We start from the raw sequence: 15,469 nt of genomic DNA on the forward strand, positions 1-15,469 counted from the left end.
CCAGTTTTTACTAAAAAATTTTTACCAAAAAATGCGTTCTCAAAAAAGTCATTATAAAATAGATTAGACAACTATGTGGAATCTCCATGTATTTCCTGCATGTGTTTTTGAAATTCAAAGAACCATTTACAATGGAAAAGAGAGAATGCTGAATAGCATGCTGATATACTCGTTATCGCGTGTTTTACAATCGCGTGTTTCACAATCGTGAGGTTCACAATGACCGTCTGTTGACATCACAATTAGTCCAACGATCAGCGCACGCGCAGTAGTGAAATCTTTACCATCCTCTTCCTGTGCTACTATCAGGTTAGTGGGTTTTTCTTCAGATTTGTTCTATCTTATTTGCAGTAACCTTCCAGGCTTATGTCTATCAAAGTGCTATGCCCCTATGCTCAATACCTTCTTGTTAAGGTTAGGGTGATGACCTCCATGTTTAATGCCATTCTTTGGCCTCTTAAAAGAATTGACTGAAATTTCCGGAAGTTTTTTTATTAAAATTTTTGCAAAAATTTTACCATTAAGCAGCTCTTCTGAGGTGTATCAGAAGTGTGTTTAAACTAGAATTTCTGCTAAACTAGAATATCACGAGCACCGATCAATCCAAACTCTCGTGTTTTGTCGTTAATATATGACTTTCGCAAAGAAGCCTTACAATACAAGCCATAAATACAATCGCTGCGTTAAATACAATGTTGTCGCGTAGAAACGAGGCGTTTACACATGCAAGCATACTGACCTCGCCTGGTCGCCACAACATGTTGTGATGCGCCCAGATTTCCAGGCATGGACCAGCAAAAATCTTAGCCGAAGTCGTGTCAGATTAGGACAATACCGGCAGCACTGATATAGGTCGATGGTTTTCTAGCAGTTTGCGATTCCAGATTTATAGACTGGCACAATTTTTGCAATCTTGACGTAGCTTAAAGACCCGAAAATGCACTTCGCCCGTGCAGTCTTTCAGCATTCCAGGTGGTAGTTCATCAATACAAGTAGCTTTAGTATGCTGCCGTGCTTCCCGTGACAAAGGGTCTAGCATTGACTTGGATGATTTGTTTGGATAAATATTCTTTATACAGTCCCTGAACTTTTTACTAAGGGTCACAACTCTTCTCGTTCAAAAGATTACGATTGTACTTCGCCTTGGCATAGCGGCCTTCGTTTGTGCACTTGTTGCATGCCGTTTTATAAGCTCTCCAGTGTGCTGGATCTTTTGTTCGACAGGCTTTTCGTAATAGTTTGTCGCACTCACTCAACGAACGTTTCAATTCACTTGTTAGCCATGCATTCACATTTCCTCCTTTTACGTGTTTCTCTATTAAAGAGAATGTTTACGAAACCTCTCTTCAAGAATGTTTTTTAAATAATCCAGTGCTTTATTTACGTCAATAATTTTAAATAAAGGTTGCCAGTTTATTTATGTTTCATTTTATCATTTTATGTTTTATTATGTTTGTTTCATATCTTTACAGAGCTCATTATGATCGTATGGTTCTTATAGTCTCGGCATTTAATCATTCTAAGGTTGTAACGTTTGTGGGTAATTTTTTTTATACAAGCAACCATGTCATGATCGCTGAGAGATGTTGCAACAACGTCAACTGCAGATATGTTTTGTGCAGCGTTTGACAAAATCAAGTCGATTGTTGTTGACGATGTCTCCGTTAAACGGGTGCATTTCTTTACAAGTTGTTGCAAAACAAACAACTTTACGATCGTCTTGAACATTGCGTTTGAGGACGTATCATTATATAATTCATATTTAAATCTACATTAATATATAGTTTCCTTGTTTTCTTTGTCATCAATGCACATATGATCTTGTAATAGGTCATTAAAGTTGGATGGTGGTATTTTGATGTCACAGGATGACAATAGAAGCAGCACCCAACCATGAGATTTAGCAAGTTTTCAAAAATATCTATATCCATAAGCACTCGATTGCAGTAGAATTTTCTAAATCAAATCACCGTTTAAATGAAATACCATCTTTTACATACTTCGAGATTAAAGGAAGCGAGAGATGCATTTGAGGTACCTATATAAACGTATATTGAATTAGAGTCTTTTCCTTCTATATGTTGTATTCAAATTGTAATAGCGTATAACATTTCTTATTTATTAATTAAAATGTGAATACAGAAATCAGTTCTGTTTCTGCTTCACTCACAGAAGTCTTGAGTGTTCAGTAAGACGACAAAAAGGAGTGTGTGTACTACATTGGAAGTTTTTAGACCTGCATGTTTAAGATGTCTAACTTTTCATCTACCGGATCAAATGCAAATAAACTTAAGGTTCAGCACGTGATTGGAGAAATATCGGTGTGATTTTTTTTTAGATTCGGCGAAGCCTATAGTATAATAATAGACTACCGACTAATCTTTTGGTAGTTATGTCGCAATTGATGAGTTTAGTGGACTTTAGTCAACAGACGCGTCAAACATCTGCGTTAGATATTCGCGGTACCCTTGAGTGCCTTGTCATCACAAAATGTAGCTTTTTATTTCATTGTAAAAATTAACATTTGGAGGATTTTAGGACGAAATCGGTTTTTAAATCCAGAACAGGATAGCCGAAGATCCACACTGTCACGTATCCTAGTTTGAAATTTTTTGTGGTATTTTGAGACTACCCCAAACCACAGGGTGCATCTTCCTTCAGCGCGCTATTGTGCGCAAATTTCTTGAACCAGCAGAATTTTTAAAATCTAAAAAAAATCTAAATCAGATTGCGTAAATTAAAGTATAGCTTCAGAAAGGGGATGCACTCAGGCATGTTTTGTATTTTCACGAAAGGTAACAGGTTTGTTATTATCTATAAGCAAATCACCTTATATAAAGTGTTTTTTCTTCAGATTTATAGTAGGTGTTACACATTATAAACGGTTTATATCTGATTACGATGTGGGAAAATTCCTATCCTACTATAGCTACTGACTCTGTCTATCATGGATATAATTAAATGCATGTCACGAGTTGAATATGCTTGCAATAATTTCTTGGAGATTTTGCCGTATTCTGATGGCGATAATTTAGTAGTTTTCATAGTTTTCTTATCTCTTTCCTAAGTTTACCACAACTCCACAAGATATAGTCACGGCAGTGCTCAACACCACCACATGCGCATGCATCAAAGAAATTGTTGAATTATTGAGCAGTATATGTTTTCATCTCGATACATTTTTTCATCATAAATAATTAGCCATTATTATCAGTTTGTCTTCCCCGGTGTCTCCACATTATTTGTGTATTTAGTATTTTTGTTTCAAAGGATTATTTTAATTCATTCAATTGTTCCTACAATTTCTAATCGATTTAAACCGGCCGAAATTCGTGTTTTTATTTTCGTCATGTCACATGCACAGAATTCAGAAACGTCTTCCCGATGCACGGGGTCTTATATTCGTGTGCAGTCGTGTATATTCTATGACCGTTAATCTCTATATAGTAATCCAAGGATTATATTTGTCTTAACTTTCCTTTGTTTTAAAGGAGCATGTTTGTTTATACTTTCAATTTGTTGATTTTCGACGATATCCAACCTCTAAATATCTTATTGTGATCTATTTAGTGGCACTGGATAACCTCGCATCATTTGATATATATTAAAGATGTCTGTGCAACAAGCCGCAGGACACCTATAGAAGCGGTCAGTCATGCATTCTTGAAAGGTCAAATTTGAGGTGATCATTTAACGATTGAATGCTCGTGCAGTTTGCGCGAGATGCGACAAGTTTGGTGCATTGATCCATGGCTAGCATTCAGTGCAGACCTTTCTGTATTCATACCAAAGAACTTGGTTCAGTTGACCGAGAAAAGGGAATTGGAAGTAAAGAGACCCCTCCTACTGCGCGGGAAACTAAAATCCCAATTTTACAACGCATCAGCGATGCTATTACTGGTGGTTTAGAGAGAACATTCTACAGGTAAATCCTGATTCTTCTGAGTTCATTTTTTCTACAATCACCTTTTCCTACTATAGTCGTGACTAATCTTGTTAGTGATCGACTGTTTTCAATGTTTTGCGACTCAAAGAATATAGCGTCATCGATGACCTTGACTGGCTTTTTTGAGTTAAATGCAACATGCCAAGCGTTAATAGGTAATGCTTTATAAACTTCATGATTTCCCCATAGGCCATAGGTTCGCCAATCAATCTATCCGCTATTATTAAAATATAATTACAATTTCAAAAATCTAAAAATTATTGCAATCGTTCAAGTCATGAAACAATCCATTAAAATAATCCCTTAAGAGTGATGATGATTCATCAGTGACGGGGCTTGCCGGTGTTTTCGTAACAGTATTTGGTAGAAAATAGAATTTTGTTTTACTCATCTTAAAATGCAAAACATAGACGCATAAACTTGACTTTTCATATAATACGAAAGATAAATATTATGAGCGCAAATTGACATATAGGTCATGCATGCATGTCTCTGATGAAAAAATGGTAGTACTTAAGATCAAGATCGGGTGTCCTCTGCTTGAAACACGCCACATCGTATTTTAACTTCAAACGACTGCAACAAAACATGAAAATAAGCATATTATGTTTTAGGTCACCCGTCACCTATAATGAAAATCATGATTCTTGATTCTTTTCCTCACGTGACATTTCGAGAGCCTCTTTAAAATAATTATTGAATATTTCGTAATGAAAAATCAAAGGTCCCGAGTAAATACTTCCAGACATTCACTAATTTAGCCTTTTTTCTATAAAAGAAAACCTTAGAAAAAAATTTATTTGACGTTGGATTTTATATTGATTCGCATTCAAGTCAGGGTTAGAAAATCTTTCCTTGAAAATCGGTTACTTCAGACGGAGATGACAGAAATGTGTCATTTTGTTTTGTGACCTTTCACTTCACTAAAACATCAAATATTATGAACTATTTCTTATTTATTGACATTTAAATATAAAGTATAACCTTGTGCCTCTACGGTATTTTCAAAATGCATACTCAATTAAAATCAATTAGTCATTTATCTTACTTGTCAGAGATGCGCCACCCGATAGAACTGGGCCTAGATATTTGATCTTTCTACTGTACTGTTTTGATTTTTTTGTGAAGAAAAAAAAAGTCTTCTGATAAAATTTTTAGCTATAGGTTCATAGATAGCTAGGCCTAGGTTGATAGAAATGGATTGAACCATATTTGACGGGAAATAAGTTACAATATATATTGCAATGAAAACCTGTAGCTTTGCCGGGTAAAAAGCAGTAAATGAGGTGTGATGAAATAATAGCTATTGTTTAATGTGTGCATGGCAATACAATAGTCTCTCGTGACAACAAGAATACGTTGTGACAGGATAAATCACGCTGCTAATAAACTTAATTATCGATGAAAATTAGCAACTAGCTAGAGCCGGTTTCTACAATTCTTCGATTGACATTTCAACATAAGAGCCTTCGTCAGAAAGTTAGTATGATAATGAAGGGTTCGTTATAGAGATCATATTTCGGCTGCAATTGTTAGGTCTTTATGTGCATGGTATTGGTTGTAATATAACAACTTAGCATCAAATGTGGTATAACAACTGCCTAAAATATACAAAACACTTCTCGACGTTTCGACCTGGGGCCTTCGTCAGGAGAGTTTTTTCATACTCTCCTGACGAAGGCCCTCAGGTCGAAGCGATGTCTTTTTCTGCTTGGTAGTTGGTAAGAAACCACATTTAATGCTATGGTGTTGGTTATATTCAACTGTGTCGAAAATGTGCATGGGATCATATCACTGGGTGAAGGACTGGCATAGGTTTTTTATGTGGTACCATTAGAATGAAGGATTAAATTGGAACCATGTTTGTCCACAACAGATTAAACAAAGCTAAAATTTCGTTTGACAGTGTTTGAAAACACTTAACTCAGCAGGGTGATTAAAGTGTCACATTGCTACAGTGCCCTAGAATGACACTGCGAGAGTGGAGAGTGCTGCTGTTAGAAGACAAATATAATTTACAATTTCATTCTTTGGTCTGATATAATAGACTATAATGGATATTAGAGGTTACTTGGTTGATAGAGATCCAGTGGATATTATACATTTGTGAGACTTAGCCAGGAAAAGTCAGAAAAAATGAAGCAACTATCGCTCTGTGATATAATGCCTCAGTCATAGATCAACTAATAACCCTTTTGATATTTATTTCCATCAATGCCCAAAACTTAATTACATTTATAATTTGCTGTTACGGGTAATGACTATACATTGAGTCCGCCGGAAAATGGCGTATTCGACCATGGTCAAGTCTGCCGGAAAATGGCGTATTCGACCATGGTTGAGTCCGCCGGAAAACGGCGTATTATATAGAATATATAGAATATATTCTTTTAACAAATAATTTATATAGATATCGTTGCCATTTCATCTTATTTCATTTCATCAGACTGGGTAAAAGCGTTGGTTCAAAACCTTGGATTACAATCATCGTATCGCTTATATTAAGTGCTGTATGTCTACTTGGTTTGTTGAACTTTCAAAAAGAAGGCAGGATAGAAAAGATGTGGGTTCCTGAGAAGTCTCAAGCTTTAAAAGACAAAGTTTGGGTTGAAGAAAGATTTCCGGAGAAATTTCATAGTTCTGTTCTTATCTTAAAACATCGTAATGTACTCACAGTTGAAACTCTGAACAAGGTTTGCAATTTTAATTTTCTAATAAATAGCGATTTATCTTTCAGTAATCAAATATCTTGGCCGAAACAGTGTAACGAAAAGACAAGTGCAGAATTTCGACATTCGGGCAATAATTTGGGGGCTTTTTCACATGCATAATAATTTATCATTTTGAAAAGTTTTGTACGGAGAACACATTTTTTTTCACAGATGATGGAAATTCATTCTCGTATTATAAATATCACCATACTATACGAAGGAAAGAAATTAAATTGGCAGAATATGTGTTTCAAGTAAGTTGATAGTGATAAGCAGGTTGGTTACCAAAAGACCAAAACTAAAACATAAATTTCCTAGTTCTTGATTTCTTTCTAATCAGTTCGTGATCATAAAAGGTTCTTTCAAAATGTATTGTTCAGTTTATTCACAATGGTCTATACGAATGGAACAAAACTCCCAGGAAAATAATAATTATAATTACATTTCCAACTGTAATTCCAACCAGTTTATTCCTATATAGCTACGACTAACGCACGGTAAATCAAATGACTCCAGGAGTATTAGAGAAACATTGTGACTGGATTTTTTCAAAATCTTTCGTTATGTTTGGATATTTTATAAAGGATTGGAGATAAATGTGCAATGCAGGGAATTCTTGAATTGTGGATGTTTAACAAGGCAAATCTTGAGAATAATTTGACCAATGGAGACATTCTTTCTGAGGTTAAGAAAAGACCAACCTTCAGGTATGGTATTTTTACAAATATTTGACATGTTGTGGTATGAAATCTGCGTGGCAAAATATCGCCTAATTTTCTATTTGCAGTCCGTATTCAAACAGACCGTTCAGTCTAGAACGAGTTGTTGGTGGAATATCATATGAAAATGGAAATATTTCTAGTGCGATAGCTCTCAAGGCATCCTATGCCATCGAGTCCAGATTGGAATTGGATAAATCTTCGAGAGAAGAAGTTAGGATCTGAACTGGATATTTTACATGCAATATCTATGACTATGTTGATGATGGAATCCCTGAACAAAATACATCTTTTCTCTCCTTTTCCAGGTCGACAAAAGAGCGATAATGTGGGAGAAGGAATTTGCTAACATTTTGGATGAATACCCTGACGTAGTGTATTACACCCACACAAAGTAAGTAAATTTACCGTGAGTGCGCGACAGGGGGCAAGGCCAGTGAGAGGGGGAAAAGGGTTGGGTTATAGAAGCAGGTGGGGCAAAATACCCGGGATCCGACCTGCTCAGAAGAGTCCGGTAATCTCTTTCAAAGTGGATACCATGCAATGGAAACCATGCAGGTTTTGCGATATACATTCTCAGTTGACTCATGCATATGCAACATTAGGTTATGGTACCGATGACGAAAAGTTCTGCCATCAATCCATTTTGCCAATTGTAACACTCGCAGTCCATATAACTACAATGAAACGCATTCTTGAGTACCGGAGTACTGCCAGGTTCAAATATTTAATAGCTTCATGAGCCAGTGAACTTTTACTCAGTATTTTATTTACTTCTCAAGGTTTCAAGCAACATCACAGGGCGCAATTAAGAACGATATAAAACTCTTGAGTATTGGTTACATCTTAGTCATTGCCTATGTTGCTCTTGTTATTGGAAAGTTTACCCGACTGGAAATAAAGGTAAAAGGAGCATGTCAGTTAATTTTAACATATGGAAGATATAAGATATTTGGTTTCCATCTGGCTGAAATTTCATAGTTTATATTTATTACTGTATATATTACTATACATCTAAATATAGATTTGTATCTTGATACTGCAGATTAGTTGACACCATTGACACTGATAATTAGTAATAGTTTGCAGTCTAGCATCTTCAAATAACAATTAAACCACAACATTACAGTCGACTATTCATGAACTGCCCTAAAATGCCCAAGAAAACTTATAATAGGGAAAGGCGAAAGGTTTTTTATCATGATAAGATGCTGAATTGTACATGCATTAATATTTCGATATATTCAGCGTCAGCGATATTCCGACGATAATGACTTGTTACTCTGTTTGTTTTATTAAAACAGTGTGGCAGTTTCAACTGCCAGAAAAATCGTTAAAAAAATCGTCGTTATAAAGACCTTCGTTATATAGGAAGCTCTCTCTTGACGAAGGCCGTTTGGTCAAAATTTTGTGAACTAAATTTTGTACACTGTAATATTTGATATTTGTAAACACATGGAATTCTGATGTACTTCTTTAGGTATGGCTGGCATGTGTCGGTGTGTTTGGTGTTGCAATGTCAATTGGTGTGGCTGTAGGTCTCTGTAGTGCCATGGGATTGCTGTTTGGGTCTGCTCATTTAACTTTACCTTTTCTTCTGCTTGGTAAGAAACTCAGTGATATTGCGTAATGAAATGTGAAACCAAAATATTGTAAAAAGGGGCAAATCAGGCGAAGACAACTGTTTTTGCTAACCATTGACAACCTACTTATTTTTGTTTTAACAATGAACCAATCAGAACTTTCACAAAAGTTTTAAAATATTTCTATTGAGTGGATATATAAGCCCCGTTTACACTACACTCAATTTATTGGCACGGCACGGCAAAAATGGGCACCCGTGCCCATTTCACCTGTACTCGGCCTTTGTTTTGGTAGCCTGAACACTGATAAAATTGGGTACAGGTGCCCATTTTAGCCGTGCCGTGCTGATAAATTCAGTGTAGTGTAAACGGGGCTATAGACTATAATTGTTGAAATGGAATTAGGTGTAACAAACAAACAAGCACCAAGCTTAAAAAAATTCTGGGAAAATCTCTTAAACTGTTTCTTTGTTATCTTTAGTTTGACTGAGTTTTTAAAGTTTATGCTCAAATTCAGGTATTGGCGTCGATGATTTATTTGTAATCGTTCAGTCTTGGTCCAACATCTCCTCTGCTGTTCATCGCAGTAGATCAATTGAAGAGAGGATTGGTATTGCAGTAAAAAATTCGGTAAGTGAGGAAAAATTCATACATTGAAATAGAAATAAAATAAAATGCCCCTGGGCAAAACGTTGCCTTATTCGCGTGTCGATCAGATCCAGATGACACGTGATACTGATATCAAATGCATTCCAGTATCATGATATAAACTGAAGGCCTCAAGCTAATTGATTGTGTTACATCGCGTTCGATGCTAGATAAACACCAACACTAGATGCATTTTCTAAACTGAAGGCCTTATTATGTTCTAGGGAACATCAATAACTGTGACAACTGTTACTGACGTGTTAGCTTTTCTAATTGGAGGAACAACTGTAAGCAAAAAACAAACACTTTCATTCATTTCCACCAGCATGAGTGATGAGTATCTACTTTCCTATACTACATTCTGAGGTACGCTAATTTCACACATGAAAAAATATATCCACCTAAGATCAGATTTGATGATATTTCCTTAGATTCTACCTGGCTTAAAGTCATTTTGTTTTTACGCAGCCGTTGGTGAGTTCAATTTCTAAGAAAGTAATTTTAAAAATTTTTCACGAATCGTTTTCACAACAGCTCAATCGAATTTCTAGAGGTTTCTTTTATCAGGTTTACTTGCACAGTTGTACTCACTTCTTTCCACAATAAAATATAAAACAGCCGTAATACGTTGTCAGTGGAGGTTAATTCACTTCTTTCTTACGAATAATAACTCAAACATACCCGGTCCTCACCGTTTTATTCTGTTTAGGAATTCTTTCAGGATATTTATTTCAACTTACGTTCTTTGTTGGATGGTTGACAATTGACGCCAGAAGGTATAATTATTATAAATTCATTTATAATTATGTTTTTCACTTTTTTTCCTTTCCTTTTTTCCTTTCCTCAATCTCTTCACCTGTTCTTCACTGTCCTTCCTACTCCACTCTCCCCATGCGCTCGCGACTTGTGACTGACGAATATCGTATGTTAATTCCCAGGCAGAGCCAAAATCGTGATGGATGTCTGAATTGTGTCATACTATCGTCTAATTACACTCCAAATAAATTTGGGACGGTGGAATACGCACGTCTTTTCTTTGAGAAAATATACGCAAGAATTTTGACAAAATTGCCAGTGAAGGTAGTATGTTCTTATATATATATATATATATATATATATATATATATATATATATATATATATATATATATATATACGCAGCATTGGTCCTGCCGTGTGGAATGGTGGATTTAGTACATTCCTTGCAATTGTACTATATATATATATATATATATATATATATATATATATATATATATATATATCGCTTTATGTAACGAGGATATAAAGATTAAGCATAGCTAGTTATCATCCATATTTTCAGATCATTGTTTTGCTGCTTGTTGCCATCTTTCTGGGTGTGAATATCACAGGAAGTTCATTGCTGCGTCAGCATTTTGAACCTAAATGGATTATACCACGTGACTCAGTTATCAGACAATATTTAGAAATTGACGGAGAGGTATTGATAGCATCGTTAAGTCTAGAAATGTTCTCAGGTCTTAGTTAGGCCTAGGTTATACGTCGCATTTTGGTCGCGCAGAATGAAATTCAAATAATGAGATTATAATGAGGCTTTCTGAGGTTTATCATTAATTCATTATCTATTGTTTGAATTGTATTCGACGCGACGAAAATGCGACGTATCTACAGGGTGTCCCAAAAAAAACGAAAACTATTGAAATCACCTATAACAATGCAATTGTTAGAGTTTGAATGCCTAAGCACTTTGTTGGGCCCACAAGTGTATAAATCGGGGTTGCCATAAGCATTTTTATGCATGCATATGATGCAGTCAAATTTGCTTGTTCGCAAAAATGATATTTATTAACAATATTTACAATTTACAAATATGGATAACATTATTTAAATGTGCATTTCAAGGACCATGTCCTTCGACATGTCCCCTTTCTCTAGCAGCAAAAAGCATTTAGCATTTTATAAGCTGCATTAAATCCCCACGGGCTGAAATTCGTGAACACGGCATTCAAATTCTAACAATGAGTGATTTCAATAGTTTTCGTTTTTTTTGGGACACCCTGTATAACCTATAGGCGTCATTGATCACTGAATCGACATCGATATGACAAAGAAATTTATTCAAAGCACTTCATTCTCCAACAGTAGTGGAAATCAGAGTTTCACTAAACAAGAGAAAAAGTAATTAATCACAAATTTGCGAGAGCCGCCTTTTGTGAAACAGTATTTCTAAATTAACATGTTTGTTCATTTGCCCACGAGGGTGAAAAGATACGATTTTCATCAGGATTTTTCATTGAACTTGTGTTTGCTTATTTTTTCTCCACATTGCACGTCATTCAACAGCAAAAAGCTAAATCTATCCTAATCTATAACACCGCGGGTTAATCAAGTAAGTTACGCAGAATTGCAGGCTATAAGGTTTGGCTAATACATATTCTGTAATCGCCTGTTTGAGAACTATAACGCCTATAATAACGAGGTTTTAATTTGTATATGTGTTTGACTACACTTTATTTTGATGTTTAGGAGTTCCCGCATAACGGAAATCCAGTTGCTATTTATACTGGTAAGAAAAGCAATACCAATATCTAATTTTTATTCCAATAGTTATAGAAAGCATCGAGAAACCTTACGTTGCCGTTATTACAGCTTTTATAGCGCTGTAGGCCGCACAATGGCCGCATGTGATTGTATACATTTTCATTTCATACTGTTTTAAGGTAAAATGGATTATTACGAAGAACAAATAAAGCTGCATAATCTTTACAGTGAACTTCAAAATGAGACTGAGGGTTTATCCAGTAATAGTGTTGAGAGTTGGTATGAGGAATACGTGAAATGGATGAAACAAAATAAACCAGAATATGTCGATCTCACCAACTCAAGTATGTGATTCATCAAATGTGTTTTTAGTCAACAATAACAATTTAAATACCGGCAGAGAATAAACAAAGTCCCATCAGCTTATTTTCGACAATTACGACTATATAATATGAATAGTCTGGTTACTCTGGTATAGTCTGCTATTCATCTGTGATGTAGATTTTTTTATCCAAGGCAAAAGTGCCAACATTTCACCATTTTAAATTTGTATTCCAGCGATTAATAATCGAGAAGCGTTCTATTATAACCTGAAAGTATTTCTCAATCAAACCGAAGGAAGGAAGTTCGCCAGTCATATCAAGTGGAATGATGCAGGAGACGGGATTGAGGTGAGCCAGCAAGACTGATATCACAAATGAAAATTTCGACGCCCGAAACAAGGCCTACGAAGTAGTTACCGGCTGATTATTGACCGAGCGTGAGGTTTGTACTGTGAAGTCTGTATGGACCGATCGCAAGCGATGCAGTAGAGAGGTCCATGCAAAAAAACCTCTGTCTGATATTTCACAGCACAGACAGAACAAACGAGGTCAATTGTATTTTCACACACGCACGATCCCGTAGGTTTATCACTGGTATAGGGATTTCAAATTGGGTAAAGAATTTTGTGTTTATTAGCATATACTGCATGTAGCTGTTGCGGTCGTGCGGGGTCATACGTCATCAGCATTTCCCTAAGTTCTATATCGATACTTCATATGAAATAGAAGAGAAATATTTCTTGGAAATTTCACCGTCTAATTTCCTGCAGGCCTCGCGTTTCTCAGCGCTACAACGTAATTACGCTGACTCCGTGGAAGAGGTGAAAGCAATGGACTCGTTAAGAAATCTGGTGAAGAGCATTAAAATATCCCCTAAAGCGAGAGTGTATGGATTTTCCTACTTGTGGGCTGAAAGTTACAAGGTAAACCTCAAGAGATTTCTAATCGTATAGATCGCTGGTGTGCGAGCAAACTATGACACCTTCAGGAAAGGGTTGCATCGTTCCAGTCTTCCAGACGAGATTGACAGTTTCATATTATAACATAGGCATTTCCTAGGAGGAGGTGGACCAAGATCCACCGAACGAGTGGCAAAAGTTGCGAGCCCAGCGTGGGTTATTTAGAGGCATGTCTCACCAGAGAATTTGTAATATACTTAACTATCAGAAACGGGAATTGTCGCATTTTGGGTTGAAAATTTTTCTATCAACTTAATTTGCCCGACTTACCCCAGTTTCTGCTCCGGCAATCTGAGCAGCAATGAATCTGATTGTTATATGCATAGTTATATCTAATTTTACTATGAATTAAGAGAAATCTGACGCATAATGCTTTTGGGCAAATCGTATTGACGTACTGCACATAATGGTCATAAATATTATTTCTTTGACACCATATTACATTTTGGAACCCCCTACACCATTGAAAACTACCGTCCAACGTCAGTAGCGATATATTCTTCTCTTCTCTTCAGGTTATAGCGACAGAGTTGTACCGAAATGTTCTTCTTGCCATGTTGGTCGTATTTTTTGTAACGTTTCTGATTATTGCCAATCCTCTAACGTCATTTCTCGTCTTTCTTTGTGTTGTTTTTACCATTGTAAGTACGAGGTTAACATCATTACAGTTATCACTTTTCGCTGGTAAAAGTAGTACATAAACTGGTTGTCTAGGTTGAAAACACTTCCAGGTATGACGATGCGCCTTTCTCTCAGCTTTAAATCTTTGACTCTGTATCATTTCTATAGATTAACGTTGCTGGTCTGATGTATTATTGGGGTTTAACCATCGATGTTGTATCAACCATCATTTTGGTGATTGGTGTTGGTTTGTCTGTTGATTATGCGTCACATGTTGGACATTCTTACTTGGTTCAAACTGGAAGCTCAAATGGTAACAATGATTCATTTAAATTGTTATAAATCGCAATCAGAATTTGTCTCGACTCGATGTAAGGTAATCCGAAATCTGACCACTTTTGACTTTGCAGTAGTTTATAATGTGCAATCCGGACAGAAGTATTCAGGATTTTAGGAATCAGGAATCCTAACTATCACCAATGTATTGAAGTTTCGAAACTTCTAAGCTAAAAACTTCTAAACCAACGCGCTACTATATGAAGCTCTGGCGATTGAGAGTTTTGTTGCTTATATAGAAAGAACAACAAAGTCGCTACGCAGCATTGGTCCTGCCGTGTGGAATGGTGGATTTAGTACATTCCTTGCAATTGTACTTTTACCATCTTCTGAATCTTATGTCTTTATAACTTTCTTTAAAGTAAGTAATTTGGGAAATCAGCCCGTCTCAAGTATCGTCAGACTTTGCTTCATCATTTTGTCCCCCCTACCTTCCCAGGTCTGGCCTGCCCCTGCCCCTGTATTGAAATATCGTCCCTATATATACTTGCACGAAGTGTGTATCAAGCTACTGTATCACAATGACCAACAGCACGGGATAAGAGACCAAGCAAACTTGGTTTCTATACATTTTTGCAGGTTTTATGTGGAGTCGTAATATTTGGCTTATTTCACGGCCTGGCATTCCTGCCAGTGATGTTGTCCATTCTCTCTCCTCCTCCGTATAAATCCGCTTTGGAGAACACAAGCAGTTGGCCGGAGGCCTGGAGTGGATCTCGTCGTGCTGCTAAAGTGATACCCTTGCAAGTGAAGCCAAGTGATGCAGTGAGAAAAGACGATACAAATAACAACAAGAATGATTGCATGGAAGGCAAATACTAAAAATATAGAAATGAAGTTTTCGCAGATTTTTTAACTTTATGCACAGCTAATGGCATATCCGTGCACGACTGTATCACCGTGCAGGAACAGTCAGTCAGACCACTTCACTCGGAACCTTTTTTTTGTCCCCCAGCCGCGCATCCCTTTGCATGTTGTCTGAAAATATTCTTTGCCAGCAACACGTGAATTTACCATATTTACCAATAAATACGACAAGTGACAGGCATATGTAGCACTAGCACTATTGCCATCGGAAGATACCTTGTTTTTTCAAAAGA

General features: G+C 36.3%; 1 protein-coding gene across 1 annotated transcript; it reads left to right on the plus strand.

Annotated features, from left to right (window-relative positions):
- The first annotated feature begins 1,963 nt into the window (after window positions 1–1,963).
- LOC114542129 (patched domain-containing protein 3-like) lies at window positions 1,964–15,191 on the plus strand. Its single transcript, XM_028561876.1, has 23 exons — window positions 1,964–2,034; window positions 3,571–3,925; window positions 6,393–6,639; window positions 6,829–6,911; window positions 7,242–7,364; window positions 7,445–7,589; window positions 7,685–7,770; window positions 8,159–8,279; window positions 8,857–8,980; window positions 9,477–9,589; window positions 9,832–9,894; window positions 10,039–10,081; window positions 10,317–10,383; window positions 10,546–10,687; window positions 10,932–11,069; window positions 12,116–12,155; window positions 12,310–12,474; window positions 12,689–12,801; window positions 13,224–13,376; window positions 13,928–14,053; window positions 14,202–14,346; window positions 14,609–14,730; window positions 14,949–15,191. The coding sequence occupies exons 2-23, from the start codon at window positions 3,750–3,752 to the stop codon at window positions 15,189–15,191; spliced, it is 2,778 nt and encodes a 925-aa protein (XP_028417677.1). The 5' UTR covers window positions 1,964–2,034; window positions 3,571–3,749.
- The last annotated feature ends 278 nt before the right edge of the window (window positions 15,192–15,469 follow it).

This window comes from Dendronephthya gigantea, unplaced genomic scaffold (assembly GCF_004324835.1).
Source record: "Dendronephthya gigantea isolate DGI-Jeju-01 unplaced genomic scaffold, DenGig_1.0 000337F, whole genome shotgun sequence".
Taxonomy (NCBI): domain Eukaryota; kingdom Metazoa; phylum Cnidaria; class Anthozoa; order Malacalcyonacea; family Nephtheidae; genus Dendronephthya; species Dendronephthya gigantea.

Coding starts and splice junctions, on each gene's coding strand:
- LOC114542129 (XM_028561876.1), top strand. CDS start 3,750: ATGGCTAGCATTCAGTGCAGACCTTTCTGTATTCATACCAAAGAACTT. Junction 8,981..9,476: donor TTTACCTTTTCTTCTGCTTG/GTAAGAAACTCA, acceptor GCTCAAATTCAG/GTATTGGCGTCGATGATTTA. Junction 11,070..12,115: donor ATTTAGAAATTGACGGAGAG/GTATTGATAGCA, acceptor TTTGATGTTTAG/GAGTTCCCGCATAACGGAAA.